General features: G+C 40.0%; 1 protein-coding gene across 1 annotated transcript in view; it reads left to right on the forward strand.

Annotated features, from left to right (window-relative positions):
• METTL24 (methyltransferase like 24) overlaps window positions 1-23,499 on the forward strand; it is a 119,919-nt gene that overhangs the window by 49,823 nt on the left and 46,597 nt on the right. The window contains exons 3-4 of the mRNA XM_018053074.1: window positions 1,739-1,878; window positions 20,617-20,845. Of these exons, the coding sequence (XP_017908563.1) occupies window positions 1,739-1,878; window positions 20,617-20,845 (369 nt within the window). The remainder of the gene's footprint in view (window positions 1-1,738; window positions 1,879-20,616; window positions 20,846-23,499) is intronic.

Here is a 23,499-nt window from a genome sequence, read left to right on the forward strand (position 1 = left end):
GGACTATATATTTTGCTAGTAGTTTTAAGTTGCTTAATCATCATTACTTTTTTTGGAGGCTCAGTCACACATTTATTAGTATGAGAAATAATAATCTTGTAAAATAGAATACAAGTAATAAAGCTAGTAACATCAATAAAGTCCTACATACGTATTTAAGCTAAGAACTTCATTAAGTGAGGCCCAGAATCTCCCCAGGTTATTTGACCCAGTCTATTCTGCACCAGTTGCTTCTTTAAGGAAAATGATATATTGGCATTGTACATGAAGTTCACCAAAGATGTCTGCACATACAAGGCGGGTGGTGGATCATAAAACTTTATGTTGAAATTTGTATTGCCTTCAAATTTGAATTTTTGTTTCATCAAAAGAAAAGAAGAAATAAATATTAGAATTCCACTTTTTAAGCTTTCCTATAAAAGGTCCGAATTCTAGCAAGAAGCTCTCTCTCAGTCATTGATAGTGCTAGGATGATTTTGCCAGGCTCGCCCTAGATTACAGGAAAAGTAAGGGAGACACTGGCTCCACATAATATGCTGTTTTCAGAGTAACATTTTGGAAAATAAAGAATTTAGCAAGCCTAGAATACCTTCTTAAGAAAGAAATTGTTTACCATTATGTTTTCCAATGAGTTAAAGCAATGAAACTCAAAACATCCTTTGCCTCTGGAGTGGTCTGTTGTCTGCGATGTGACAGCAAGAACCGCTGAATGATTCATGGGGCATCATGATGACTGTGAGAGTTTTGAGGGATTAGAGGGAAACACTGTTGCTCAGTAAGATAAATACCTTGGCCACAGAACTTGTTTTCTTTGGTTCCAACAGCCTCAGCCGTGCATACTGTGCCAGGCTCAAACACAAGTCAGAATTCCTCGCTAAGTATATTTACTTAATGTGCATTTGAAATTAGAAACTGGCTTCCTTCCGCTTGACTTAGATACATGTTCCCTTTGGTTTTCTTATCTAATTTTGATGGATGAGTTAAGAGAGGTGGTTTGGCTAGATCAAGAAGAGCCTCCTTCCCATGTGGGGCTCTTGCCCATCCCCGCAGGAGGAAGCTTATTGGAAGTGTATCACAGACAGTACTATCTTGTTAGCCGGGGCTTGTATTATTCTCACTTGCCCTCTGATCAGTTGTTTACCTTGATTAACACATGCTACCTTTTTACAACATGTCGGCCTAACCTGGTCTGCCTGAGATAAGGAGTAAATAATCTTGTGTCCTTCTAAGATCCATGCCCTCAGCCGTATCTCACAACTTCTAATAGGAATGCTGTGACTAACAGACCTCTGTGGTTTGGGAGCTCTGTTCTCCACGTCTGGAATGCCCTTCTTGGTCTCAGCCTCTTATTCAACATCTCTTCCTCCTCCAAGACTAACACGCCTCTGCAGAGCCTTTCCTGGCTTCTCTTTGCCATCCTTGCTCATGATTTTTTGTCCTCTGTATACTCTGTGCAAAAGGCTATAGCAGTTTTTTTTTTTTTTTTTAATAGCAGTTCTTAACTTCTCTTCAAACCTGCCTCTAATCTCCATGAGGTTACCTATAATCTAGTATTTGAAATTCCTCCAAACATTTTAGAGCAGTCCTGTGATTCCCTGGGGAGGGGCATGGTTATCAGTGGAAAAAAGGATATAACTCTCCCATTATGGTTTTCAGTGACCGGGCAAGCAGTCAGTCTCTACCTGCCATCTATCATCCAGTACTTTAAATTATTCACATTGATTTCCAATCCTTACAGATTGCGTGTGATCACATGAGCACAGACAGCCTGGCTACTGACTCCAGCCCTACAGAGAAGCCCTGGCTGGTCTGTCTTGATGACAGGTTTGGCTTAGTTCATCAAATCCGCAACAAGCAGTGCCGCCTCTATTCGTTAGGGTAAGTACATTTTATAGCCAAAAAACAAAAAACGCTCCTGTAGGCAGACAAGGTTTTTTCAGCAAGACAAATTATGAATGGTTGCAGGTTTCCCAGGTGCTCTGCTTCTTTCCTGCCATCATTTCAGACTCCTCTGTCTGCTATGTAACCTTAGCACTTGCAGAACACGGACGGCCAGCGCCGCTGTCTCTCCCATTCTGTTGGTAGTAAAGTGACAACTTCCATTTTCAGCCCAATGATGATCTCCTTGGTGAAGCCAGTGATTCTCAGCTAGGATTAGAGCATTCTTATTAGAAACAGAAAAATATTAAGAATGCCCCTAGAAAAAAAATAACAGTGAGTATATTAGAAATTTTATACAGTTATGACGAGTGACCCAGGACAAATGGCCTCTGTTGGAATTTTTTTTGTTTTATGCCAATGGTAAATATGTATATACTTTTAGACTAAAAAAAATAAAAATAAAAAGAATGGAGCACCTGTGAAAATAACAAGGTTTTGTCAAAACTGTGGGAGATACTGATATTCAGTTGTTCAGGCTGAGAATGACCTAAATGTTCAAATAGATTTGGAGGGCTTGTTGCAAAAGGGTTTGTATAAAATAATAAGACTGTTTTACTCAGTGTATCAATATTCATATAAACAGTCCTGAAAATTTACAAATTGTATATATCTCACAAAAAATAAAAGGCAAGAGAGGGTTATTTTTGTTTGGAATACCCTGTTGTGTTGACTCTAGAAGCTGTTTAGTTTCTCAGGCAAGATCCCTGGAGTCCTTTACAAAATACTCAAGTGTCACGTTTGCTCTGCACCAGTAGGTTTCATCTCCTCTGCAGTTTATATTCAGGCTCACGAGTGACAACTGCCAACCAGATTCCTGGATGATGAGGGTTCAGAGCCAACGTTTGGGTGATACAGAGGCTCACCCAAAGGCGCTAATTGCATAGAGGATCACGATCGCTGTCAGACTTTACCAACCAAGAATTCTTAGTTGTAGTCATTGTGGATTTAAAAAACAGAGGTTTTAAATAAGAGTCTCAGGATAATGTAAACATCCTTTTATGGGTTAAATGAAGAGCCATGGTGTAATCAGTGAAGCGTGGTACACATTTCAGTTTAGTTCAGTCACTCAGTCGTGTCCGACTTTTGGTGACCCCATGAATTGCAGCATGCCAGGGCTCCGTGTCCATCACCAACTCCCGGGTTCACCAGACTCATGTGCATCGAGGCAGTGATGCCATCCAACCATCTCACCCTCTGTCGTCCCCTTCTCTTCCTGCCCCCAATACTTCCCAGCATCAGAGTCTTTTCCAATGAGTCAACCCTATACATGAGGTGGCCAAAGTATTGGAGTTTCAGCCTCAGCATCATTCCTTCCAATGAACACCCAGGACTGGTCTCCTTTAGGATGGACTGGTTGGATCTCCTTGCAGTTCAAGGGACTCTCAAGAGTCATCTCCAACCCCACATTTCAAAAGCATCAAATCTTCGGTGCTCAGCTTTCTTCACAGTCCAACTCTCACATCCATACATGACCACTAAAAACCATAGCCTTGACTAAACAGACCTTTGTTGGCAAAGTAATGTCTCTGCTTTTGAATATGTTATCTAGGTTGCTCATAACTTTCTTTCCAAGGAGTAACCGTCTTTTAATTTCATGGCTACAATCACCATCTGCAGTGATTTTGGAGCCCAAAAAAATAAAGTCTGACACTGTTTCCACTGTTTCCCCATCTATTTCCCATGAAATGATGGGCCCAGATGCCATGATCTTAGTTTTCTGAATGTTGAGCTTTAAGCCAACTTTTTCACTCTCCTCTTTCACTTTCATCAAGAGGCTGTTTAGTTCTTCTTCACTTTCTGCCATAGGGTGGTGTCATCTGCATATCTGAGGTTATTGACATTTTACCCAGGAATCTTGATTCCAGCTTGTGCTTCTTCCAGCCCAGCATTTCTCATGATGTACTCTGCATGGAAGTTAAATAAGCAGGGTGACAATATACAGTCTTGATGTACTCCTTTTCCTATTTGAAACCAGTCGGTTGATCCATGTCCAGTTCTAACTATTGCTTCCTGACCTGCATACAGGATTCTCAGGAGGCAGGTCAGGTGGTCTGGTATTCTTATCACTTTCAGAATTTTCCACAGTTTGTTGTGATCCACACAGTCAAAGGCTTTGGCATAGTCAATAAAGCAGAAATCGATGTTTTCCTGGAACTCTCTTGATTTTTCCATGATCCAGCGGATGTTGGCAATTTGATCTCTGGTTCCTCTGCCTTTTCTAAAACCAGCTTGAACATCTGGAAGCTCACGGTTCACATATTGCTGAAGCCTGGCTTGGAGAATTTTGAGCATTACTTTACTAGCGTGTGAGATGAGTGCAATTGTGTGGTGGTTTGAGCATTATTTGGCATTGCCTTTCTTTGGGATTGGAATGAAAACTGACCTTTTCCAGTGCTGTGGCCAGTGCTGAGTTTTCCAAATTTGCTGGCATATTGAGTGCAGCACTTTCACAGCATCGTCGTTCAGATTTGAAATAGCTCAACTGGAATTACATCTAGCTCTACTAGCTTTGTTCGTAGTGATGCTTTCTAAGGTCCACTTGACCTCACATTCCAGGTTGTCTGGATCTAGGTGAGTGATCACACCATCGTGATTATCTTGGTCTTGAAGATCCTTTTTGTACAGTTCTTCTGTGTATTCTTGCCATCTCTTCTTAATATCTTCTGCTTCTGGAAGCAGGACCATTTCTGTCCTTTATCAAGCCCAACTTTGCATGGAATGTCCCCTTGGTATCTCTAATTTTCTTGAAGAGATCTCTAGTCTTTCCCATTCTGTTTTTTCCTCTATTTCTTTGCATTGATTGCTGAGGACGGCTTTCTTATCTCTCCTTGCTATTCTTTGGAACTCTGCATTCAAATGGGAATATCTTTCCTTTTCTCCTCTGCTTTTCGCTTCTCTTCTTTTCACAGCCATTTGTAAGGCCTCCCCAGACAGCCATTTTGCTTTTTTGCTTTTCTTTTCCATGGGGATGGTCTTGATCCCTGTCTCCTGTACAATGTCATGAACCTCCGTCCATAGTTCATCAGGCACTCTGTCTATCAGATCTAGTCCCTTAAATCTATTTCTCACTTCCACTGTATAATCATAAGGCATTTGATTTATGTCATACCTGAATGGTCTAGTGCTTTTCCCTACTTTCTTCAATTTAGGTCTGAATTTGACAATAAGGAGTTCACAATCTGAGCCACAGTCCACTCCCGGTCTTGTGTTTGCTGACTGTATAGAGCTTCTCCATATTCAGCTGCAAAGAATATAATCAATCTGATTTTGGTGTTGACCATCCGGTGAAGTCCATGTGTAGAGTCCTCTCTTGTGTTGTTGGAAGAGGGTGTTTGCTATGACCAGTGCATTTTCTTGGCAAAACTCTATTAGCCTTTGCCCTGCTTCATTCCATATTCCAAGGCCAAATTTGCCTGTTACTCCAGGTGTTTCTTGACTTTCTACTTTTGCATTCCAGTCCCCTATGATAAGACTAGAGATCTCTTCAAGAAAATTAGAAATACCAAGGGAACATTTCATGCAAAGATGGGCTCGATAAAGGACAGAAATGGTATGGACCTAACAGAAGCAGAAGATATTAAGAAGAGATGGCAAGAATACACAGAAGAACTGTACAAAAGGATCTTCACGACCCGGATAATCACGATGGTGTGATCACTCATCTAGAGCCAGACATACTGGAATGTGAAGTCAAGTGGGCCTTAGAAAGCATCACTATGAACAAAGCTAGTGGAGGTGATGGAATTCCAGTAGAGCTGTTTCAAATACTGAAAGAGGATGCTGTGAAAGTGCTGCACTCAATATGCCAGCAAATTTGGAAAGCTCAGCAGCGGCCACAGGACTGGAAAAGGTCAGTTTTCATTCCAATCCCAAAGAAAGGCAATGCCAAAGAATGCTCAAACTAACCCACAGTTGCACTCATCTCACACGCTAGTAAAGTAATGCTCAAAATTCTCCAAGCCAGGCTTCACTAATATGTGAACCATGAACTTCTTGATGTTCAAGCTGGTTTTAGTAAAGGCAGAAGAACCAGAGATCAAATTGCCAACATCCGCTGGATCATGGAAAAAGCAAGAGAGTTCCAGGAAAACATCGATTTCTGCTTTATTGACTATGCCAAAGCCTTTGACTGTGTGGATCACAACAAACTGTGGACAATTCTGAAAGAGATGGGAATACCAGACCACCTGACCTGCCTCTTGAGAAATCTATATGCAGGCCAGGAAGCAACAGTTAGAACTGGGCATGGAACAACAGACTGGTTCCAAATAGGAAAAGGAGGACGTCAAGGCTGTATATTGTCACCCTGCTTATTTAACTTCTATGCAGAGTACATCATGAGAAATGCTGGGCTGGAAGAAGCACAAGCTGGAATCAAGATTGCCAGGAGAAATAGCAATAACCTCAGATATGCAGATGACACCACCCTTATGGCAGAAAGTGAAGAGGAACTAAAATGCTTCTTGATGAAAGTAAAAGAAGAGAGTGAAAAAGTTGGCTTAAAGCTCAACATTCAGAAAACAAAGATCATGGCATCCGGTCCCATCACTCCATGGGAAATAGATGGGGAAACAGTGGAAACAGTGTCAGACTTAATTTTTTGGGGCTCCAAAATCACTGCAGATGGTGATTGCAGCGTGAAATTAAAAGACGCTTACTCCTTGGAAGGGAAGTTATGAGCAACCTAGATAGCATCTTCAAAAGCAGAGACATTACTTTGCTGACTAAGGTCCGTCTAGTCAAGACTATGGTTTTTCCTGTGGTCAAGTATGGATGTGAGTGTTGGACTGTGAAGAAGGCTGATCGCCGAAGAATTGATGCTTTTGAACTGTGGTGTTGGAGAAGACTCTTGAGAGTCCCTTGGACTGCAAGGAGATCCAATCCGTCCATTCTAAAGGAGATCAACCCGGGGATTTCTTTGGAAGGAATGATGCTGAAGCTGAAACTCCAGTACTTTAGCCACCTCATGCGAAGAGGTGACTCATTGGAGAAGACTTTGATGTTGGGAGGGATTGGGGGCAGGAGGAGAAGGGGACGACAGAGGATGAGATGGCTGGATGGCATCACTGACTCGATGGACAGGACTCTGAGTGAACTCCAGGAGTTGGTGATGGACAGGGAGGCCTGGTGTGCTGCGATTCATGGGTTCGCAAAGAGTCAGACACGACTGAGCAACTGAACTGAACTGAACTGAACTGATGATAAGAAGGACATCTTTCTTGGGTATTAGTTCTAAAAGGTCTTGTAGGTCTTCATAGAACCTTTCATCTTCAGCTTCTTCAGCGTTACTGGTTGGGGCATAGGCTTAGATCACCATGATATTGAATGGTTTGTCTTGGAAACTAACAGATCATTCTGTCGTTTTTGAGATTGTATCCACGTACTGCATTTTGGACTCTTTTATTGACCATGATGGCTACTCCATTTCTTCTAAGGGGTTCCTGCCCACAGTAGTAGATATAATGGTCATCTGAGTTAAATTCACCATTCCAGTCCTTTTTAGTTCACTGATTCCTAGAATGTGGACGTTCACTTTTGCCATCTCCTGTTTGACCGCTTCCAATATGCTTTGATTCATGAACCTAACATCCAGGTTCCTATGCAATATTGCTCTTTACAGCATCGGACCTTGATTCTATCACCAGTCACATCCACAACTGAGTATTGTTTTTGCTTTGGCTCCTTCCCTTCATTCTTTCTGAGTTATTTCCAGAATATTTCTGGTGGTACACAGTAGGCACTCAGTATATATTTGCTACATAAACCCTGCCTGAGGTAAGAAGACTCAAGAGGGAAGCTGGTTCTGCCATGAATTAAACTAGGAGGCTAAATATTAGGAAATGAATTGTTTAGCCTGTTGATTAGAACAGAGCTCTTTTTTCCTTGGAGCCCACCAGCTATGCAGCAAGATTGGAGAAAGAATGGGAAGTTGTGACAGTAGAGTTTATTTTATATCATATTAAAAATGCATGAAAGTAGGTCATAAAAATAATTGCATAGTTCTACATGCAAATTAAAGATCTCAGCTTGGTCCTGTTTTCTTGCTCCAAACTGCCTGTATGTTTTCTTAATATTTTACACCCTGGAATAATTTCATTTAAAGCATATAACTGAGTAAAACTGGGAAAGCAGTTTTGGGGGAAATTTTTCAAGTTCCTTTTTGCTCTTCTTATACTTCAAAGCCATTAGATAAAGTCATTCTGCTGTAAAATTTCAGATTATTACATATAAAAGGTAGTTTCTTATTTTCATTTAAATGTTCACTATTCAAAATAAACTTGGTAAAGAGCAGATAGGAATGGTTGAATTCTACTGGGAAAAGAAATGGATTGGTTTTAAGGGCCAACATTTGGTTCAAACCTAACAATGCTTTAATTGAAAACTGGAAATTGAAGAAAATATTTCTTATGCCCTAAAAAAGAATGCTTTGAATTATGGGTGTTTATGTTGATTGTACTATTACTCAGGATTGAGAATCTTCTCAGGTGACTTGTTTGCTTCAATTCAGTTCAGCTGCTCAGTCATGTCTGAATCTTTGCTACCTCATGAATTGCAGCATGCCAGGCCTCCCTGTCCATCACCATCTCCCGGAGTTTACTCAAACTCACATCCATCAAGTCAGTGATGCCATCCAGCCATCTCATCCTCTGTCATCCCCTTCTCCTCCTACCCTGAATCCCTCCCAGCATCAGAGTCTTTTCCAATGAGTCAGCTCTTCGCATGAGGTGGCCTAAGTACTGGAGTTCCAGCTTTAGCATCATTCCTTCCAAAGAAATCCCAGGGCTGATCTCCTTCAGAATGGACTGGTTGGATGTCCTTGCAGTCCAAGGGCCTCTCAAGAGTCTTCTCCAACACCACAGTTCAAAAGCATCAATTCTTCAGCACTCAGCTTTCTTCAAAGTCCAACTCTCACATCCATACATGACCACTGGAAAAACCATAGCCTTGACTAGACGGACCTTTGTTGGCAAAGTAATGTCTCTGCTTTTCAATATGCTATCTAGGTTGCTCATAACTTTCCTTCCAAGGAGTAACCGTCTTTTAATTCCATGGCTGCAATCACCATCTGCAGTGATTTTGGAGCCCCCAAAAATAAAGTCTGACACTGTTTCCACTGTTTCCTCATCTATTTCCCGTGAAGTGATGGGCCCAGATGCCATGATCTTCATTTTCTGAATGTTGAGCTTTAAGCCAACTTTTTCACTCTCCTCTTTCACTTTCATCAAGAGGCTCTTTAGTTCCTCTTCACTTTCTGCCATAAGGGTGGTGTCATCTCCATATCTGAGGTAATTGATATTTCTCCCAGCAATCTGGATTCCAGCTTGTGCTTCTTCCAGCCCAGCGTTTCTCATGATGTACTCTGCATAGAAGTTAAATAAGCAGGGTGACAATATACAGCCTTGACGTCCTCCTTTTCCTATTTTGAACCAGTCTATTGTTCCATGTCCAGTTCTAATTGTTGCTTCCCGACCTGCATACAGGTTTCTCAAGAGGCAGGTCAGGTGGTCTGGTATTCCCATCTCTTTCAAAATTTTCCACAGTTTGTTGTGATCCACACAGTCAAAGGCTTTGACATAGTCAATAAAGCAGAAATCGATGTTTTCCTGGAACTCTCTTGATTTTTCCATGATCCAGCGGATGTTGGCAATTTGATCTCTGGTTCTTCTGCCTTTCCTAAAACCAGCTTGAACATCTGGAAGTTTGCAGTTCATGTATTGCTGAAGCCTGGCTTGGAGCATTTGAGCATTACTTTACTAGCATGTGAGATGAGTGCAATTGTGCGGTAGTTTGAGCATTCTTTGGCATTGCCTTTCTTTGGGATTGGAATGAAAACTGACCTTTTCCAGTGCTGTGGCCACTGCTGAGTTTTCCAAATTTGCTGGCATATTGAGTGCAGCACTTTCACAGCATCATCTTTCAGGATTTGAAACAGCACCCCACTCCAGTACTCCTACCTGAAAATCACATGGACGGAGGAGTCTGGTAGGCTGCAGTCCATGGGGTCGCTAGGATCAGACACGACTGAGCGACTTCACTTTCGCTTTTTACTTTCATGCATTGGGTAAGAAATGGCAACTCACTCCAGTGTTCTTTCCTGGAGAATCCCAGGGAGGGCGGAGCCTGGTGGACTGCCGTCTCTGGGGTCGCACAGAGTCGGGCATGACTGAAGCGCCTTAACAGCAGTAGCAACCAGTACTCTTGCCTGGAAAATCCCATGGATGGGGGAGCCTGATGGGCTGCAGTCCATGGGGTCGCTGAGAGTCAGACACAACTGAGCGACTTCACTTTCCCTTTTCACATTCATGCATTGGAGAAGGAAATGGCAACCCACTCCAGTGTTCTTGCCTGGAGAATCCCAGGGATGGCGGAGCCTGGTGGGCTGCCGTCTATGGGGTCGCACAGAGTCGGACACGACTGAAGAGATTTAGCAGCAGCAGCAGCAGCAGCAACTGGAATTCCATCACCTCCACTAGCTTTGTTCGTAGTGATGCTTCCTCAGGCCCACTTGACTTCACATTCCAGGATGTCTGGATCTAGATGAGTGATCACACCATCGTGATTATCTTGGTCGTGAAGATCTTTTTTGTACAGTTCTTCTGTGTATTTTTGCCACCTCTTCTTAATATCTTCTGCTTCTGGTAGGTCCATACCATTTCTGTCCTTTATTGAGCCCATCTTTGCATGGAATGTCCCCTTGGTATCTCTGATTTTCTTGAAGAGATCTCTAGTTGTTCCCATTCTGTTGTTTCCCTCTGTTTCTTTGCATTGATTGCTGAGGAAGGCTTTCTTATCTCTCCTTGCTATTCTTTGGAACTCTGCATTCAGATGCTTATATCTTTCCTTTTCTCCTCTGCTTTTCACTTCTCTTCTTTTCACAGCCATTTGTAAGGCCTCCCCAGACAGCCATTTTGCTTTTTTGCATTTCTTTTCCATGGGGATGGTCTTGATTCCTGTCTCCTGTACAACGTCACGAACCTCCGTCCATAGTTCATCAGGCACTCTGTCTATCAGATCTAGTCCCTTAAATCTATTTCTCACTTCCACTGTATAATCATAAGGGATTTGATTTATGTCATACCTGAATGGTCTAGTGCTTTTCCCTACTTTCTTCAATTTAGGTCTGAATTTGGCAGTAAGGAGTTCGCAATCTGAGCCACAGTCAGCTCCTGGTCTTGTGTTTGCTTACTGTATAGAGCCTCTCCATCTTTGGCTGCAAAGAATGTAATCAATCTGATTTTGGTGTTGACCATCTGGTGAAGTCCATGTGTAGAGTCTTCTCTTGTGTTGTTGGAAGAGGGTGTTTGCTATGACCAGTGCGTTCTCTTGGCAAAACTCTATTAGCCTTTGCCCGGCTTCATTCCGTATTCAAGACCAAATTTGCCTGTTACTCCAGGTGTTTCTTGACTTCATACTTTTACATTCCAGTCCCCTATTATGAAGAGGACATCTTTTTGGGGTATTAGTTCTAGAATATCTTGTAGGTCTTCATAGAACCTTTCAACTTTAGCTTCTTGAGCATTACTCATTGGGGCATAGGCTTGGATTACCGTGATATTGAATGGTTCACCTTGGAAATGAACAGAGGTAAATAGCCAACTGAGAACATCTCAGTTGATGCTGAGGGGAAAAAGAGTCCCAAGCCACAAGTGGTGGTTCTGAAATGAAGCAGAAACATTTGGGAGTGTTGGGAGAGTTGTGAGGAAGATGTGCTGGGCAGGAGGCAAGTGGGTCATGGTGCTCCTACAGTCAGGCCCAAGCCCCAAGCCCCAGGGCTGCAGTAACAGACCACCCAAGCCACTGCTGTGCTTAGCCATTCCTCTTCTTACTGAGCATAATGAATGAAGCTGCAGCTGGAGGTGACCTTCTAGAAGTGCGAGGAAGATAGGATCTCAGGACACACTGATCAGAAGGCAGAGGCTGAATACCCTTCTCTGATCTGTGTCCTACCTTTCTTCCACCTCCAAAAGGTAAAGGGGGTATCACCTCTATATTCTCTCTAATGTCTGAAATTCCTTTACTAGGAATCAAAGCTTTTTATTCTGCAGTTAATGTAAAAGAATTTTTCTGTGAGTGTACTGTGAGTCAAGTTCAGTTGAAAATTTAAAGCAGATTCATTTTAGTTTTGAAAAGGGATAGAGTAGACCAATTAAGATAGGGGAGGGAACTGAAAAGAAAGGTTATGTTATGGAGAAGGGGAAAGAGAAGTGAGAAGAGGCTGTGAGGTCGTGTGATAATATTGTCTATTGCTCGACTTCAGATGGGGTCTGCCTGCAAGTCTTCTTATATATGAGATTGAGGGGTGATGGTGGGGAGATGGGGTAGGAATGAAGATGGTAGCTAAAGTGAATTGGGAAAAGTCACCTTTTAATCCTTTATATCCAAGATTATATTTAAGGGGTAGGAGTGGGAGTAGAGGAGAAAATTTGAGAAGGGATAATATGTAGATAAATATTTTTTGCCTCTTCTTTAGTTTTCTGACATGATGTACCATTTGGTTTTAAGACATAAATTCTCAGCATGAGACAAGAAAATTTGATATGTGGTTTAGACAACAAGAGCCAATATCTTAGGCAGAAAATCTGGGGCTTCTGGTTACCCTGAGCCTTTCAAGAGGAATGAATAAGCTCTGGAGCCAAAATTTCCATCTTTTAATAGTTTAATTAACACAGTAACAGCTCATTTTTTATATGAATGAGGAACTAGAAAATCATGATTCCCAAGGATTCTTTTTAGACAATTTTTTCCCTAATCATCTTCCCCATGAAATTTTAATACTATGCACTATATCTATTTATGTAACATATATATTATCTATACTTTAAACATATACTTCAAGAATCAATCACCCCCCCTCCTCGCTTAGGGATGATATCATTCCTGTTAAGAATATATGTTTTAGATGAAATTTTGGCATTTTATACAAGGTTATTTAATAAAAATGAATAATTATAAAATATTTTAATCTACTATTCATTGTCATTTATGCTTTGGAAAACGTATTACTTTCTCTCTGACAGTGGTAAAAGAATCCGCCTGCAATGCAGGAGATGCAGGAGATGTGAGTTTGATCCCTGGGTTGGGAAGATCCCCTGGAGGAGGGCATGGCAACCCACTCCAATATTCTTGCCTGGAGAAACCCATGGACAGTAGAACCTGGCATGCCACAGTCCATAGGGTTGCAAAGTCAGACACGACTTAGTGACTGAGCACACACACTTACTTTCTCTCTGGTAGTTGGCAGTTTACAGATCTAGGTGATTATTTGTCCAGATTATCTGGTTCCTGCTGAAATGAGGAAAGGATGACTGATACTCCTGGGGAAAATACAATTGTCTTACTTCTTCCAACCTTTCTGTCTTCAATGATGAGAGTTAAAAACTTTCCCTATAAATGGTCTGATTTTTTTTTTTTAGTGATTTTAAACAGCTTTAAATTGAGATATAATTCACATACCACACAATTCATCCATTTAGAGTATGATTCAATGGTTTCTAGTCACTGCAGTCAATTTTAGAACATTATCATCACCCCAAAACAGAAAGGCCTGTACTCAGTAGTGGTCACTCCCAATTTCCTCATACCCACTTCCTTCTTTTCATCTCCCACTTCTAGGCAACCATTAATCTATTTTCTGTCCTTATAGTTTCACCTGTTCTGGACATTTCATATAAATGGAAGCATTTAATATGTGGTGTTTTGACTGATTTTTTCATTTAGCATAATACTTTCAAGTTTTATCCATGTTATTACATATATCTGTACTTCATTCCTTTTTACTGCCAAATAATATTGCACTGTATGGATATAGCACATTTAATTTATTCATTCATCAGCTGATAGACATTTGGGTTTTTTCCACCTTTTGGCTACTATGAATGATATTGCTATGAATGTTCATGTATGGATTTTTGTGTGTGGACATATGTATTCATATCTCTTGGTTATATACCATTTTCTGTTCCCACCAACAGTGTATGTGCGTTCCAATTTCTCCATATTGTCATCAACACTTACTATTATTGGTCTTTTTGTGTATAGCCATCTTAGTAGCTGTGAAATGGTATCTCATTATAGCTTTGTTTTACCTATTAGTTAATGATATTGAGTATCTCTGCATGTGTTTATACTCTGAGTTTCTGCATCTTAGGGAACATAAGGACAGTTACCCTAATACTCCTAGAAATATTTTTAAAAGAATAATCAAGGGTTTTAAGGGGCCACATACATCCCTCCTACCCTTCAGTAGCATCAAAGGGCATGCAATTGCCAGTACTGTAGCTAGTCCAAGGGACACTTTTACGCATGTGGGAAAAGGCACCTCCTCCCTCAAGAACTTTTACTACCATCTGTTGGATAATCATTATGATGACTAGGAGTGGTGCCCCCTAGAGTTGTTTAATATACAATCCACACAACTACGCTTAGGGATCCTGGTTGTGGCTCTCTGAAACATCAGGAGAGGAGGGCCAAGATGGTTACTCTGTTACTCTGTCACCTTTGGGTGTTTAGCCCTATAATTTGCCCCTTCCTAGCTTCCTATTTCTTCAACAAATCCCTCAGATTTGACAACCCTTCTGTGCTGAAGAGTTTGTTGTGATCTTAAACCTTTACGTCAACATATATGGAATAATATTAATATTTGTTAATATAAGCATGAATTATATAATTTATTCTCTCCTCCATATAGAGGGATAGGTTACAGTGTTCATGAAGGCTTATATCTTTGAATATATATATTGACAGCTTACCTGTTTCAAAAATGGCTTGTAGCTGGAATTTCTAGTTGTCCACCAACATTCATTGTTTCATTCTTCTTTGGCAACAGAACTCCTGAGTTTAGCAGAGCACACAGTCACCTTGCCAAAGACTGCGTATTCTAGACTTCCTTGCAGCTGCAAGGGGCCATGTGACTAGCTTTTAGCAATATGATATGAGTGCAAGTGATAGGTGCAATTTCTAGGCCATGCCATGAGGAGGAAATGATGTGACTTTCACTTCCCCTTTTACTTTTCCTGATGGCTGGAATGCAGTTATGATGGCAGGAACTGGAACAACTATCTTAAACCTTAAGGTAGAAGCCATACGATCGTGATCTGTGTTTATAATATATACATAAAATATATATTTAAAAAATTTTTGTAAAGTAAAATTTTTCCACACTGAATTCTCTTTTCAGTTAAATAAGAGCAGAAAATAGTTTCCTTATAGACTAAATACATTTTTGGTATAAATAATACTTTTATTTTAGTTTATTACAGATATTTGTTCAAAAATATTTCTTCTTTACTACTTTTGAGTTTCTCCAGATCAAGCATCAGGTTAATTTATCTGTCTCTGATATCTAGTGTAGTGTCTTGAACATATAAAGTGTTGCTGCTGCTGCTAAGTCGCTTCAGTTGTGTCCGACTCTGTGTGACCCCATAGACGGCAGCACACCAGGCTCCCCCGTCCCTGGGACTCTCCAGGCAAGAACAGTGGAGTGAGTTGCCATTTCCTTCTCCAATGCGTGAAGGTGAAAAGTGAAAGTGAAGTTGCTCAGTCGTGTCTGACTCTTCACGACCCCACGGACTGCAGCCTACCAGGCTCCTCCATCCATGGGATTTTCTAGGCAAGAGTACTGGAGTGGGGTGCCATCGCCTTCTCCATATAAAGTGTTAAATATTTGTTAATATACACGAATGTGTCAGTGAAATACAGCCCATTCCATGTCATGTTGGATATTGGACCGTATATTCTGGCAATTCCAGGCCCCACCTAATAGTTTTCTTTCACTTAGTGCCGCATTTTGTAGGTTTGTCTGTCATCGTTCATCTATCTCCTCAGCACTAAGGATTCAGAAATAAGCAAGATTGACACAGTCCTTTACTTTATGCAGCTTTATTGTCTAGTAGCTGACAATTTTGTAGATCCCTAAGTTCACAAATATTCCTTCCATAATTCTGTGTCCTGCACTTAATTTGCAGTGAGGTAGAGTGTAAAGCAGAGAAGACGATGGCACCCCACTCCAGTACTCTTGCCTGGAAAATCCCATGGACAGAGGAGCCTGGTAGGCTGCAGTCCACGGGGTCGCAAAGAGTCGGACACGACTGAGTGACTTCCCTTTCACTTTTCACTTTCATGCACTGGAGAAGGAAATGGCAACCCACTCCAGTGTTCTTGCCTGGAGAGTCCCAGGGACGGGTGAGCCTGGTGGGCTGCCGTCTATGGGGTTGCACAGAGTCGGACACAACTGAAGTGACTTAGCAGCAGAGCAGCAGAGTGTAAAGAGCACATGCTTTGGAACTGCCTGGATTGAATTTGAGTCTTGACTTTACCCCTTTGGGCCACTTTTTGCAATACCTATGCATATCAAATTTGTTCCTGCTTTTGCTTTTTACTCCTGCCACAACTTGACTAATTTAAACTAAGTGTGAAGAAGCACTGTTTTGAATAAAGGAAAATAAGAATTACAGGCATTGATTAAATAAATGTAGTTTATTACTTTCCAATATAGTACATATTATATATTTAAATTAAGTGGATTTTGTTGAGTAAGAATAGCATAACAAAAAATTTGCAAATTTCAGTAGTTTCATGTTATTTAGTATATCACCCAAAATAGTTCCTCATCATCTAATAACTAACTTACATATGTATATGTGTACTTATGATATTTTTAATAGAAAATCCTTATACATGTGTAGAAAAGTTCTGGAAGGATACACAAAAAATTGCTAAGTGATTATCTCTGGCAATTGATGGCTAAAATTCTAGTGGTAGGAAACTTTTATTTTTTGTTTTATATATTTATACACAACTTGAACTTTTTAAAGTGCATTTGTTATTTTTTTAATTATAAGAAATGAGTTTAAATTGAAAACATATCAATGTGTAATATAATGCTTACTAAAAATTTGTTATACAACTGTATATGATTAATTCTTAAAATTTTTTGAGGCCTTGATTAAAATATATACATGTTTTACAGCAGAAGATCTTTTCTTGAAATGATATTCTGAAAATTCAAAGAGAAATAAATCATTCACATTTCTTTACTCTAGAAAATTTATATACAAATTATATTTAATGAATACTTTTTTGACTAATGTTTTGATCTCTTAGTAAAGCTACCAAACTTCCATTTTTCTGTTGAGTTCCATATTTCCATGAAAACACAAGTTTGCTCATCTAAATTTTGATAAATTCAATTATGTGAAAATCTTTTTGGGACAGGTGATTTCTATAACATTCTGATCTATATAGAAACAAATCTGACTACTAAAAAATGCTTTGTAGTATCTCAGTTCAGTTCATTCAGTCGCTCAGTCGTGTCCGACTCTTTGCAACCCCATGAATTGCAACACGCCAGGCCTCGCTGTCCATCACCAACTCCTGGAGTCTACCCAAACCCATGTGCATTGAGTTGGTGATGCCATCCAGCCATCTCATCCTCTGTCGTCCCCTTCTCCTCCTGCCCCTAATCCTTCCCAGCATTAGGATCTTTTCCAATGAGTCAATTCTTCACATGAAGTGGCCAAATGATTGGAGTTTCAGCTTCAACATCAGTCCTTCCAATGAACACCCAGGTCTAATCTCCTTTAGGATGGACTGGTTGGATCTCCTTGCAGTCCAAGGGACTTTCAAGAGTCCTCTCCAACACCACAATTCAAAAGCATCAATTCTTCAGCTCTCAGCTTTCTTTACCATCCAACTCTCACATCCATACATGACGACTGGAAAAACCATAGCCTTGACTAAACAGACCTTTGTTGGCAAAGTAATGTCTCTGCTTTTCAATATGCTTTCTAGGTTGGTCATAACTTTCCTTCCAAGGAGTAAGCGTCTTTTAATTTCATGGCTGCAGTCACCATCTGCAGTGATTTTGGAGCCCCCCAAAATAAAGTCTGACACTGTTTCCCCATCTATTTCCCATGAAGTGATGGGACCAGATGCCATGATCTTAGTTTTCTGAATGTTGAGCTTTAAGCCAACTTTTTGACTCTCCGCATTCACTTTCATCAAGAGGCTCTTTAGTTCCTCTTCACTTTCTGCCATAAGGGTGGTGTCATCTGCATATCTGAAGTGGTTGATATTTCTCCCAGCAATCTTGATTCCAGCTTGTGCTTCCTCCAGCCCAGCGTTTCTCATGATGTACTCTGCATATAAGTTAAATAAGCAGGGTGACAATATACAGTCTTGACGTACTCCTTTTCCTATATGGAACTAGTCTGTTGTTCCATGTCCATTTCTGACTATTGCTTCCTGACCTGCATACAGGTTACTCAAGAGGCAGGTCAGATGGTCTGGTATTCCCGTCTCTTTAAGAATTTTCCGCAGTTTATTGTGATCCACACAGCAATAGTATCTATTGCTTCCCTAATAGCTCAGTTGGTAAAGAATCCACCTACAATGCAGGAGACCTTGGTTCAATTCCAGGGTCGGGAAGATCCCCTGGAGAAGGGATAGGCTACCCAGTCCAGTATTCTTGAGCTTCCCTTGTGGCTCAGCTGATAAAGAATGTGCCTGTAATGCAGGAGACCTGGGTTTGATCCCTGGGTTGGGAAGATCCCCTGGAGAAGGGAAAGGCTATCCACTCCAGTATTCTGGCCTGGAGAATTCCATCAGACTGTAGAGTCCATGGTGTCGCAAACAGTTGGACGTGACTGAGTGACTTTCACTTTCACTATTGCAACTCTTGGATTTACATTTAATGCCAGGGTTGTCAGTTAGCTATTGCTGTGTAACAAGTCATTCTAAAACTCAGTAGCTTAAAACCATTATTTATTATTGCTTGTATGTGTGCAAATCAGTTGAATTTCAATTGATCCAGGTTAGGTTCAGCTGAGAGACTCTACTTCAGGCTGAGACAGCTGAGGGCAGCTCTGTATTTCAGAGAAGGTCAGTGGATTGTCTGGGGCAGCTCTGCTTCTTTTTTTTAGTTTCTTTTCTGAGCCCAGCAAACTATCCAGGGTATGTTTTTTAATCACAATAATGGCACAAGAGAGTAAACTAAAGTGCTCAAAGCCTAGGATCAGGACTAGCATCATGTCCGTTTCTGCTAAAATGCAAGTCACATAGTCAAGCCAAAAAATCCAGGGGCAAGAAAGGACACTCCATCCATGATGAGCATGGCAGTAGTGTGGATGAAGGGGTGAAGACTTAGGCCCAGCAAGTCATCTTGCAACCCCAGATTAGATAATGAACAAACTGGGAAAAAGCTCAGAGGTTATGGTGGTCTGAGCTGTGTGGGCTCAGTTCAATATAGGAAACAGGATCTCTTGGGTAGAATGAATGGGAGTGTTTGCGAGAAGAGTGCTGAATCTTTTTTTAGTCACAATTGTCAAGTGAATTAGAGCTGAAGAATAGCAGAGGGCTGATATGACATGGATCCAATGAGAATGAAGCAATGTAGTGGGAATGAAGGGAAAGAAACAACAAGGCAAATAGAATATTAAGAATGTCTAGATGGAAGATCTCTGTACTGAAGACTTATTTCGGTTAACTAAATTGTCATCTAATGAGCTTATATATTTCCAAATGATAAAATAGTCTAAAATAGTAGAGTCTAAGAGAATGATGCATTTCTTCACTGGATTCAAGATTGGCCAATGCATTACAGGTACTCAGGGATTTTGGTATCTCTGAAGTGAAGTGAAGTCGCTCAGTTATGTCCGATTCTTTGCGATCCCATGGACTGTAGCCTATCAGGCTCCTCTGTCCATGGGATTTTCCAGGCAATAGTACTGGAGTGGATTGCCATTTCCTTCTCCAGGGGATCTTCCCAACCCAGGGATCGAACCCAGGTCTCCTGCATTGTAGACAGATGCTTTACCATCTGAGCCACCAGAAAGTCCTTGGTATCTTTAATCACATCTAAGTATAGTATTTGGGCAGAAAAGTCATACTTACTATTAAAAAAAAAATCATCCTCTCGGTTAATTTAATGCTTTTCATTCAAAATGATGCTTTAATCAAAGCTATGAATCTTACATCACTAAGTAAGAAGTATTTCTCAGTAAATTAGAAATTTGTAAGTACATGAATATTCCATAATGTGTTAACTAACTGGGTGCTTAAGTACAGTTAATTCCTAACTTCTTCCCCTCGCTTAAGTGAATTGAGGTGATATACCTCTTTTGCCTCTCGAGTACCAGATTCAGTAGAACCACATACGTCTGCCTTTTTTCTTTAACTGTGCTATTTAAAATACACCCCATTTCTAAAGAAAGCAGCTGTTGTTTTAAGTCAAACTGCACGCACAGCACCATGGCCATTACAAGGAAGACAAATTACCTCATTAGCAGAATGCACCTGTCCCTTAGGGAACTGATGCTTGGACTTTTATTTTTGACATATTCTGAGAATATCTTCTGAGACGACTAGATAGTCTGTTTCATTGATACTACAGCTTATATCTTAAAAAAAACAATTTGATATGTTTTTACATGTTTGAACATGTGATTCTCTAGTCTGCATTTAGCACCTAATTTCTCTCCTTTCTTTTATCCAGAAGCTTTTAGCTTTAATGCTTTTTGTGAAGGAAGGTTTATTGAATGTGTATAACCAGCCATGTTCTAAAATAGGAGAAGGCTTGATATGACTAAGAAAATTGGCCTTGGCACTATCATTTTTGTCAGTTAACACTTTTTCTCCATTATATTTTTTTGTTATTGATTTCTATCCTCTTTCTTTCAGCCTAGGAAGTGATGATACCCATTTTGAGGTTGGCATGGCCAGCAGTGGATGTGAAGTGCATCGTTTTGATCCTAGCGTTAAATCAGCTCATGTTCTGGAAAGTGAGCATCTTTGGTATCACCGTTTGTCCATCGACTGGCGGGACCCTCATCCAGCTGTTGCTGCCCAAAAACCATATAGCAACACCAGAAAACTGGGAACCATTTTGAATGAATTTGGGCATCACAAGGTCAGATTTTTTCATTTGATTTCATAATTAAAGTGAACAAACTCATAAGCTGGTTTTTTTAAATGCAAATCAAGGATTGGATAGTTGAAGGTTCAGTTTTAACCTTATTATTATTTATAGAGTCAGCTCTGTAGATATAAAGTTTTGCCAAGGATAGAGATATTTAAATTGATTTCAAGGTTTTAGTTGCTGTTGAGTAGTGCTTAAGGTTTTGACCAAGACTCGGCAAGGAGAATAAGAAACTAATTCTGATGGTGGGCTCAAGAGTACCATTTCCATTTGGCAATTGATTTTAAATTTCCAGACAGAGCAAACTACTTATATTGGCTTCAAATACAAAAAGTAATCAGAGCCAGGTTTATGTTTGATAAGAGATTGCTTGTGTATCATGTTTCTCACTGTTGTAACAATGATTTTGGGTCTCTGGGCTCTTAAAGGTCAGAAGATATGTGTAGCTTTGATTAAAATGTACTTTGTAAGATTGAAAGGACATTATGTGTATTGCAACTGATACAATTATATCAAAAGATGTCAAATCTCTACAAATATTTTATTGTGAATGGATAGCAAAAGGAAACTTTATCTTTGAACTGTGCGTTTTGAAAGCAGTTTTTAGTGTAAATGTGACCAGCTGCATTCTGTAAGGGGAAATGAAGTTGCTCAGTCGTGTCCGACTCTGCGATCCATGGACTGTAGTCTACCAGGCTCCTCCGTCCGTGGGATTTTCCAGGCAAGAGTACTGGAGTGGGGTGCCATTTGTAGATGCCAGAGAAATTCTTCTGAGAGTAGTTGTCTTGCATTTGATTGCCAACCCTTCCTGGGCTTAGCCTCCCTTGGCTTATTATCCCCAGAGATGGCATGGAATTTAGGACATGCCAGAATGGGTGTTCCTGAGACACAGTATATATATGGAATTCAGTTTTAAACCTGAATTGGCTGCTTGATCTTTAATAAAAAGACTTCCTCTGCATTGTTCTTTTTCCTTCCCTTCCCCCTCTTCTTCAGCTTCCTCTTTTAAAAAAATCCAAAAAACAGAAAACAAAAACTGTCTTTAATTGGACAGCAGGAACTTCTTCAAGAACAACTTCAAAGAATTTGGTGTTTTTAACATGTGTTTTGAATTTTGTGTTTGTATTTTGATTTGCCATTGAGAGTAACTAGCATGTAATAGTTAGGAGCCTTAATGAAACACATATAGGAGTTTGAGGATAAAAATCTTTGAAAAGAACCCAAAGAAGTGAGAGCATTTTTCAGAATTTTATTTTGTTTTTGCTATTTGTTACCTTCATAGACATTTTTTGTGTGTGTGGCTGAAGATTATTGCCTTGACCCTTTGACATGTCAACTCTAGATTATTCAAAGAGCTAACTACTCATTCTTTGCATTCATTTAGGAATCTTACTAGTCTGCCTTCATGCTTTTTATACCTTGGTCCTCTACCTCCATTCTTCAAAGAAAAGACTGAGTATCTAGAGGTGAAATACAAAGCCATTTTGCATTTTTTGATAATATTTTAGCCAGAGATTTGGTAAATGTGAGGATAAAATGAGACTTCAAAAAGTGATCTGTGGACATAATTTACCTATGCCACATATTGTATGAAAACTGTCTACCAGGTAGACACCTGAATTGTTTCACTCCATGGAAGTTGCAGTGGGCAAACCTTTATGCTGTAGATAAAATATCATGCCTCTTATAACACTGCTTCTCACACAGAAGAAATATTTACAGAGATTCCTAAAAAGGAAAAATGTTTTAAAGGATTTTTTAAATATTCCTAGGGCTATTATTTTTATTGAAAACACTAATAATGACATGTAAAAATTATTAAGGTGGTAATTTTATGTTATGTACATTTTACCACAATAAAAAAAAGGAGGAAAGAAAACCCCATAAATAATGAAAGTGATCTGGCTCAGAATTGCCACGTATGTATTTTCCCCTTTAAAAAAAAAGCCCCTTGTTGAAAATTTAAAAGATACAGATGTTCTTTCATAAAGATTTTTTTTGGGTGAATGCTTTAAAACAAAAACAACAAAATTTAAAGCCATTGGTGAATGATTGCTTCCATTAGGAACATGCTTCTAGGAGCTATGTGATGCCAGATAAAAGGAAACCTCGGTTCTGGCCTGCAGCAGACAAGGTCTGTTTTCATTTTTCAGCATGTGTACAGACCCTGATAAATAGGATGTATCTCTGGCAGGGAAAACAAATAGGAAAAACACACTAAAAAATGTCAGTCTGTTTGCCTTGCCTCCTTCACTTATTTTTCCTGAAAGTGATTGTAGAAACCAAAGGGGTTTTGTTGTTTTATTTTCACTTCATGACTTTAAAATATCTCATATAGTTTTGTGATGCTTTCCATTTTAAGCGGGTGTTTTTCTTATCTTTAACCATACCTAGATTCCAGTTACTCAGGCAAAAATGTAGGCAAAAATGAAAGGCAGAGTCTTAAGATGGTGACAGTAAGATGCATATGGCTTTCATACTGCTTTTAAAACTCTCTGGCAATTTTAACTTCAAACCATAAATCAAAAAATCTCTCTAAAGCGTCAAGTGAGAAGCAGCTGCATCAGCAAAAGCGTGTGCATGAGAAGCCCAGTCTGTCAGGGAATAATATCACCTGGATTTAGCATTGTTTGGAGTGATTAACT

The sequence above is a fragment of the Capra hircus genome, chromosome 9 (assembly GCF_001704415.2).
Source record: "Capra hircus breed San Clemente chromosome 9, ASM170441v1, whole genome shotgun sequence".
Classification (NCBI taxonomy): Eukaryota; Metazoa; Chordata; class Mammalia; order Artiodactyla; family Bovidae; genus Capra; species Capra hircus.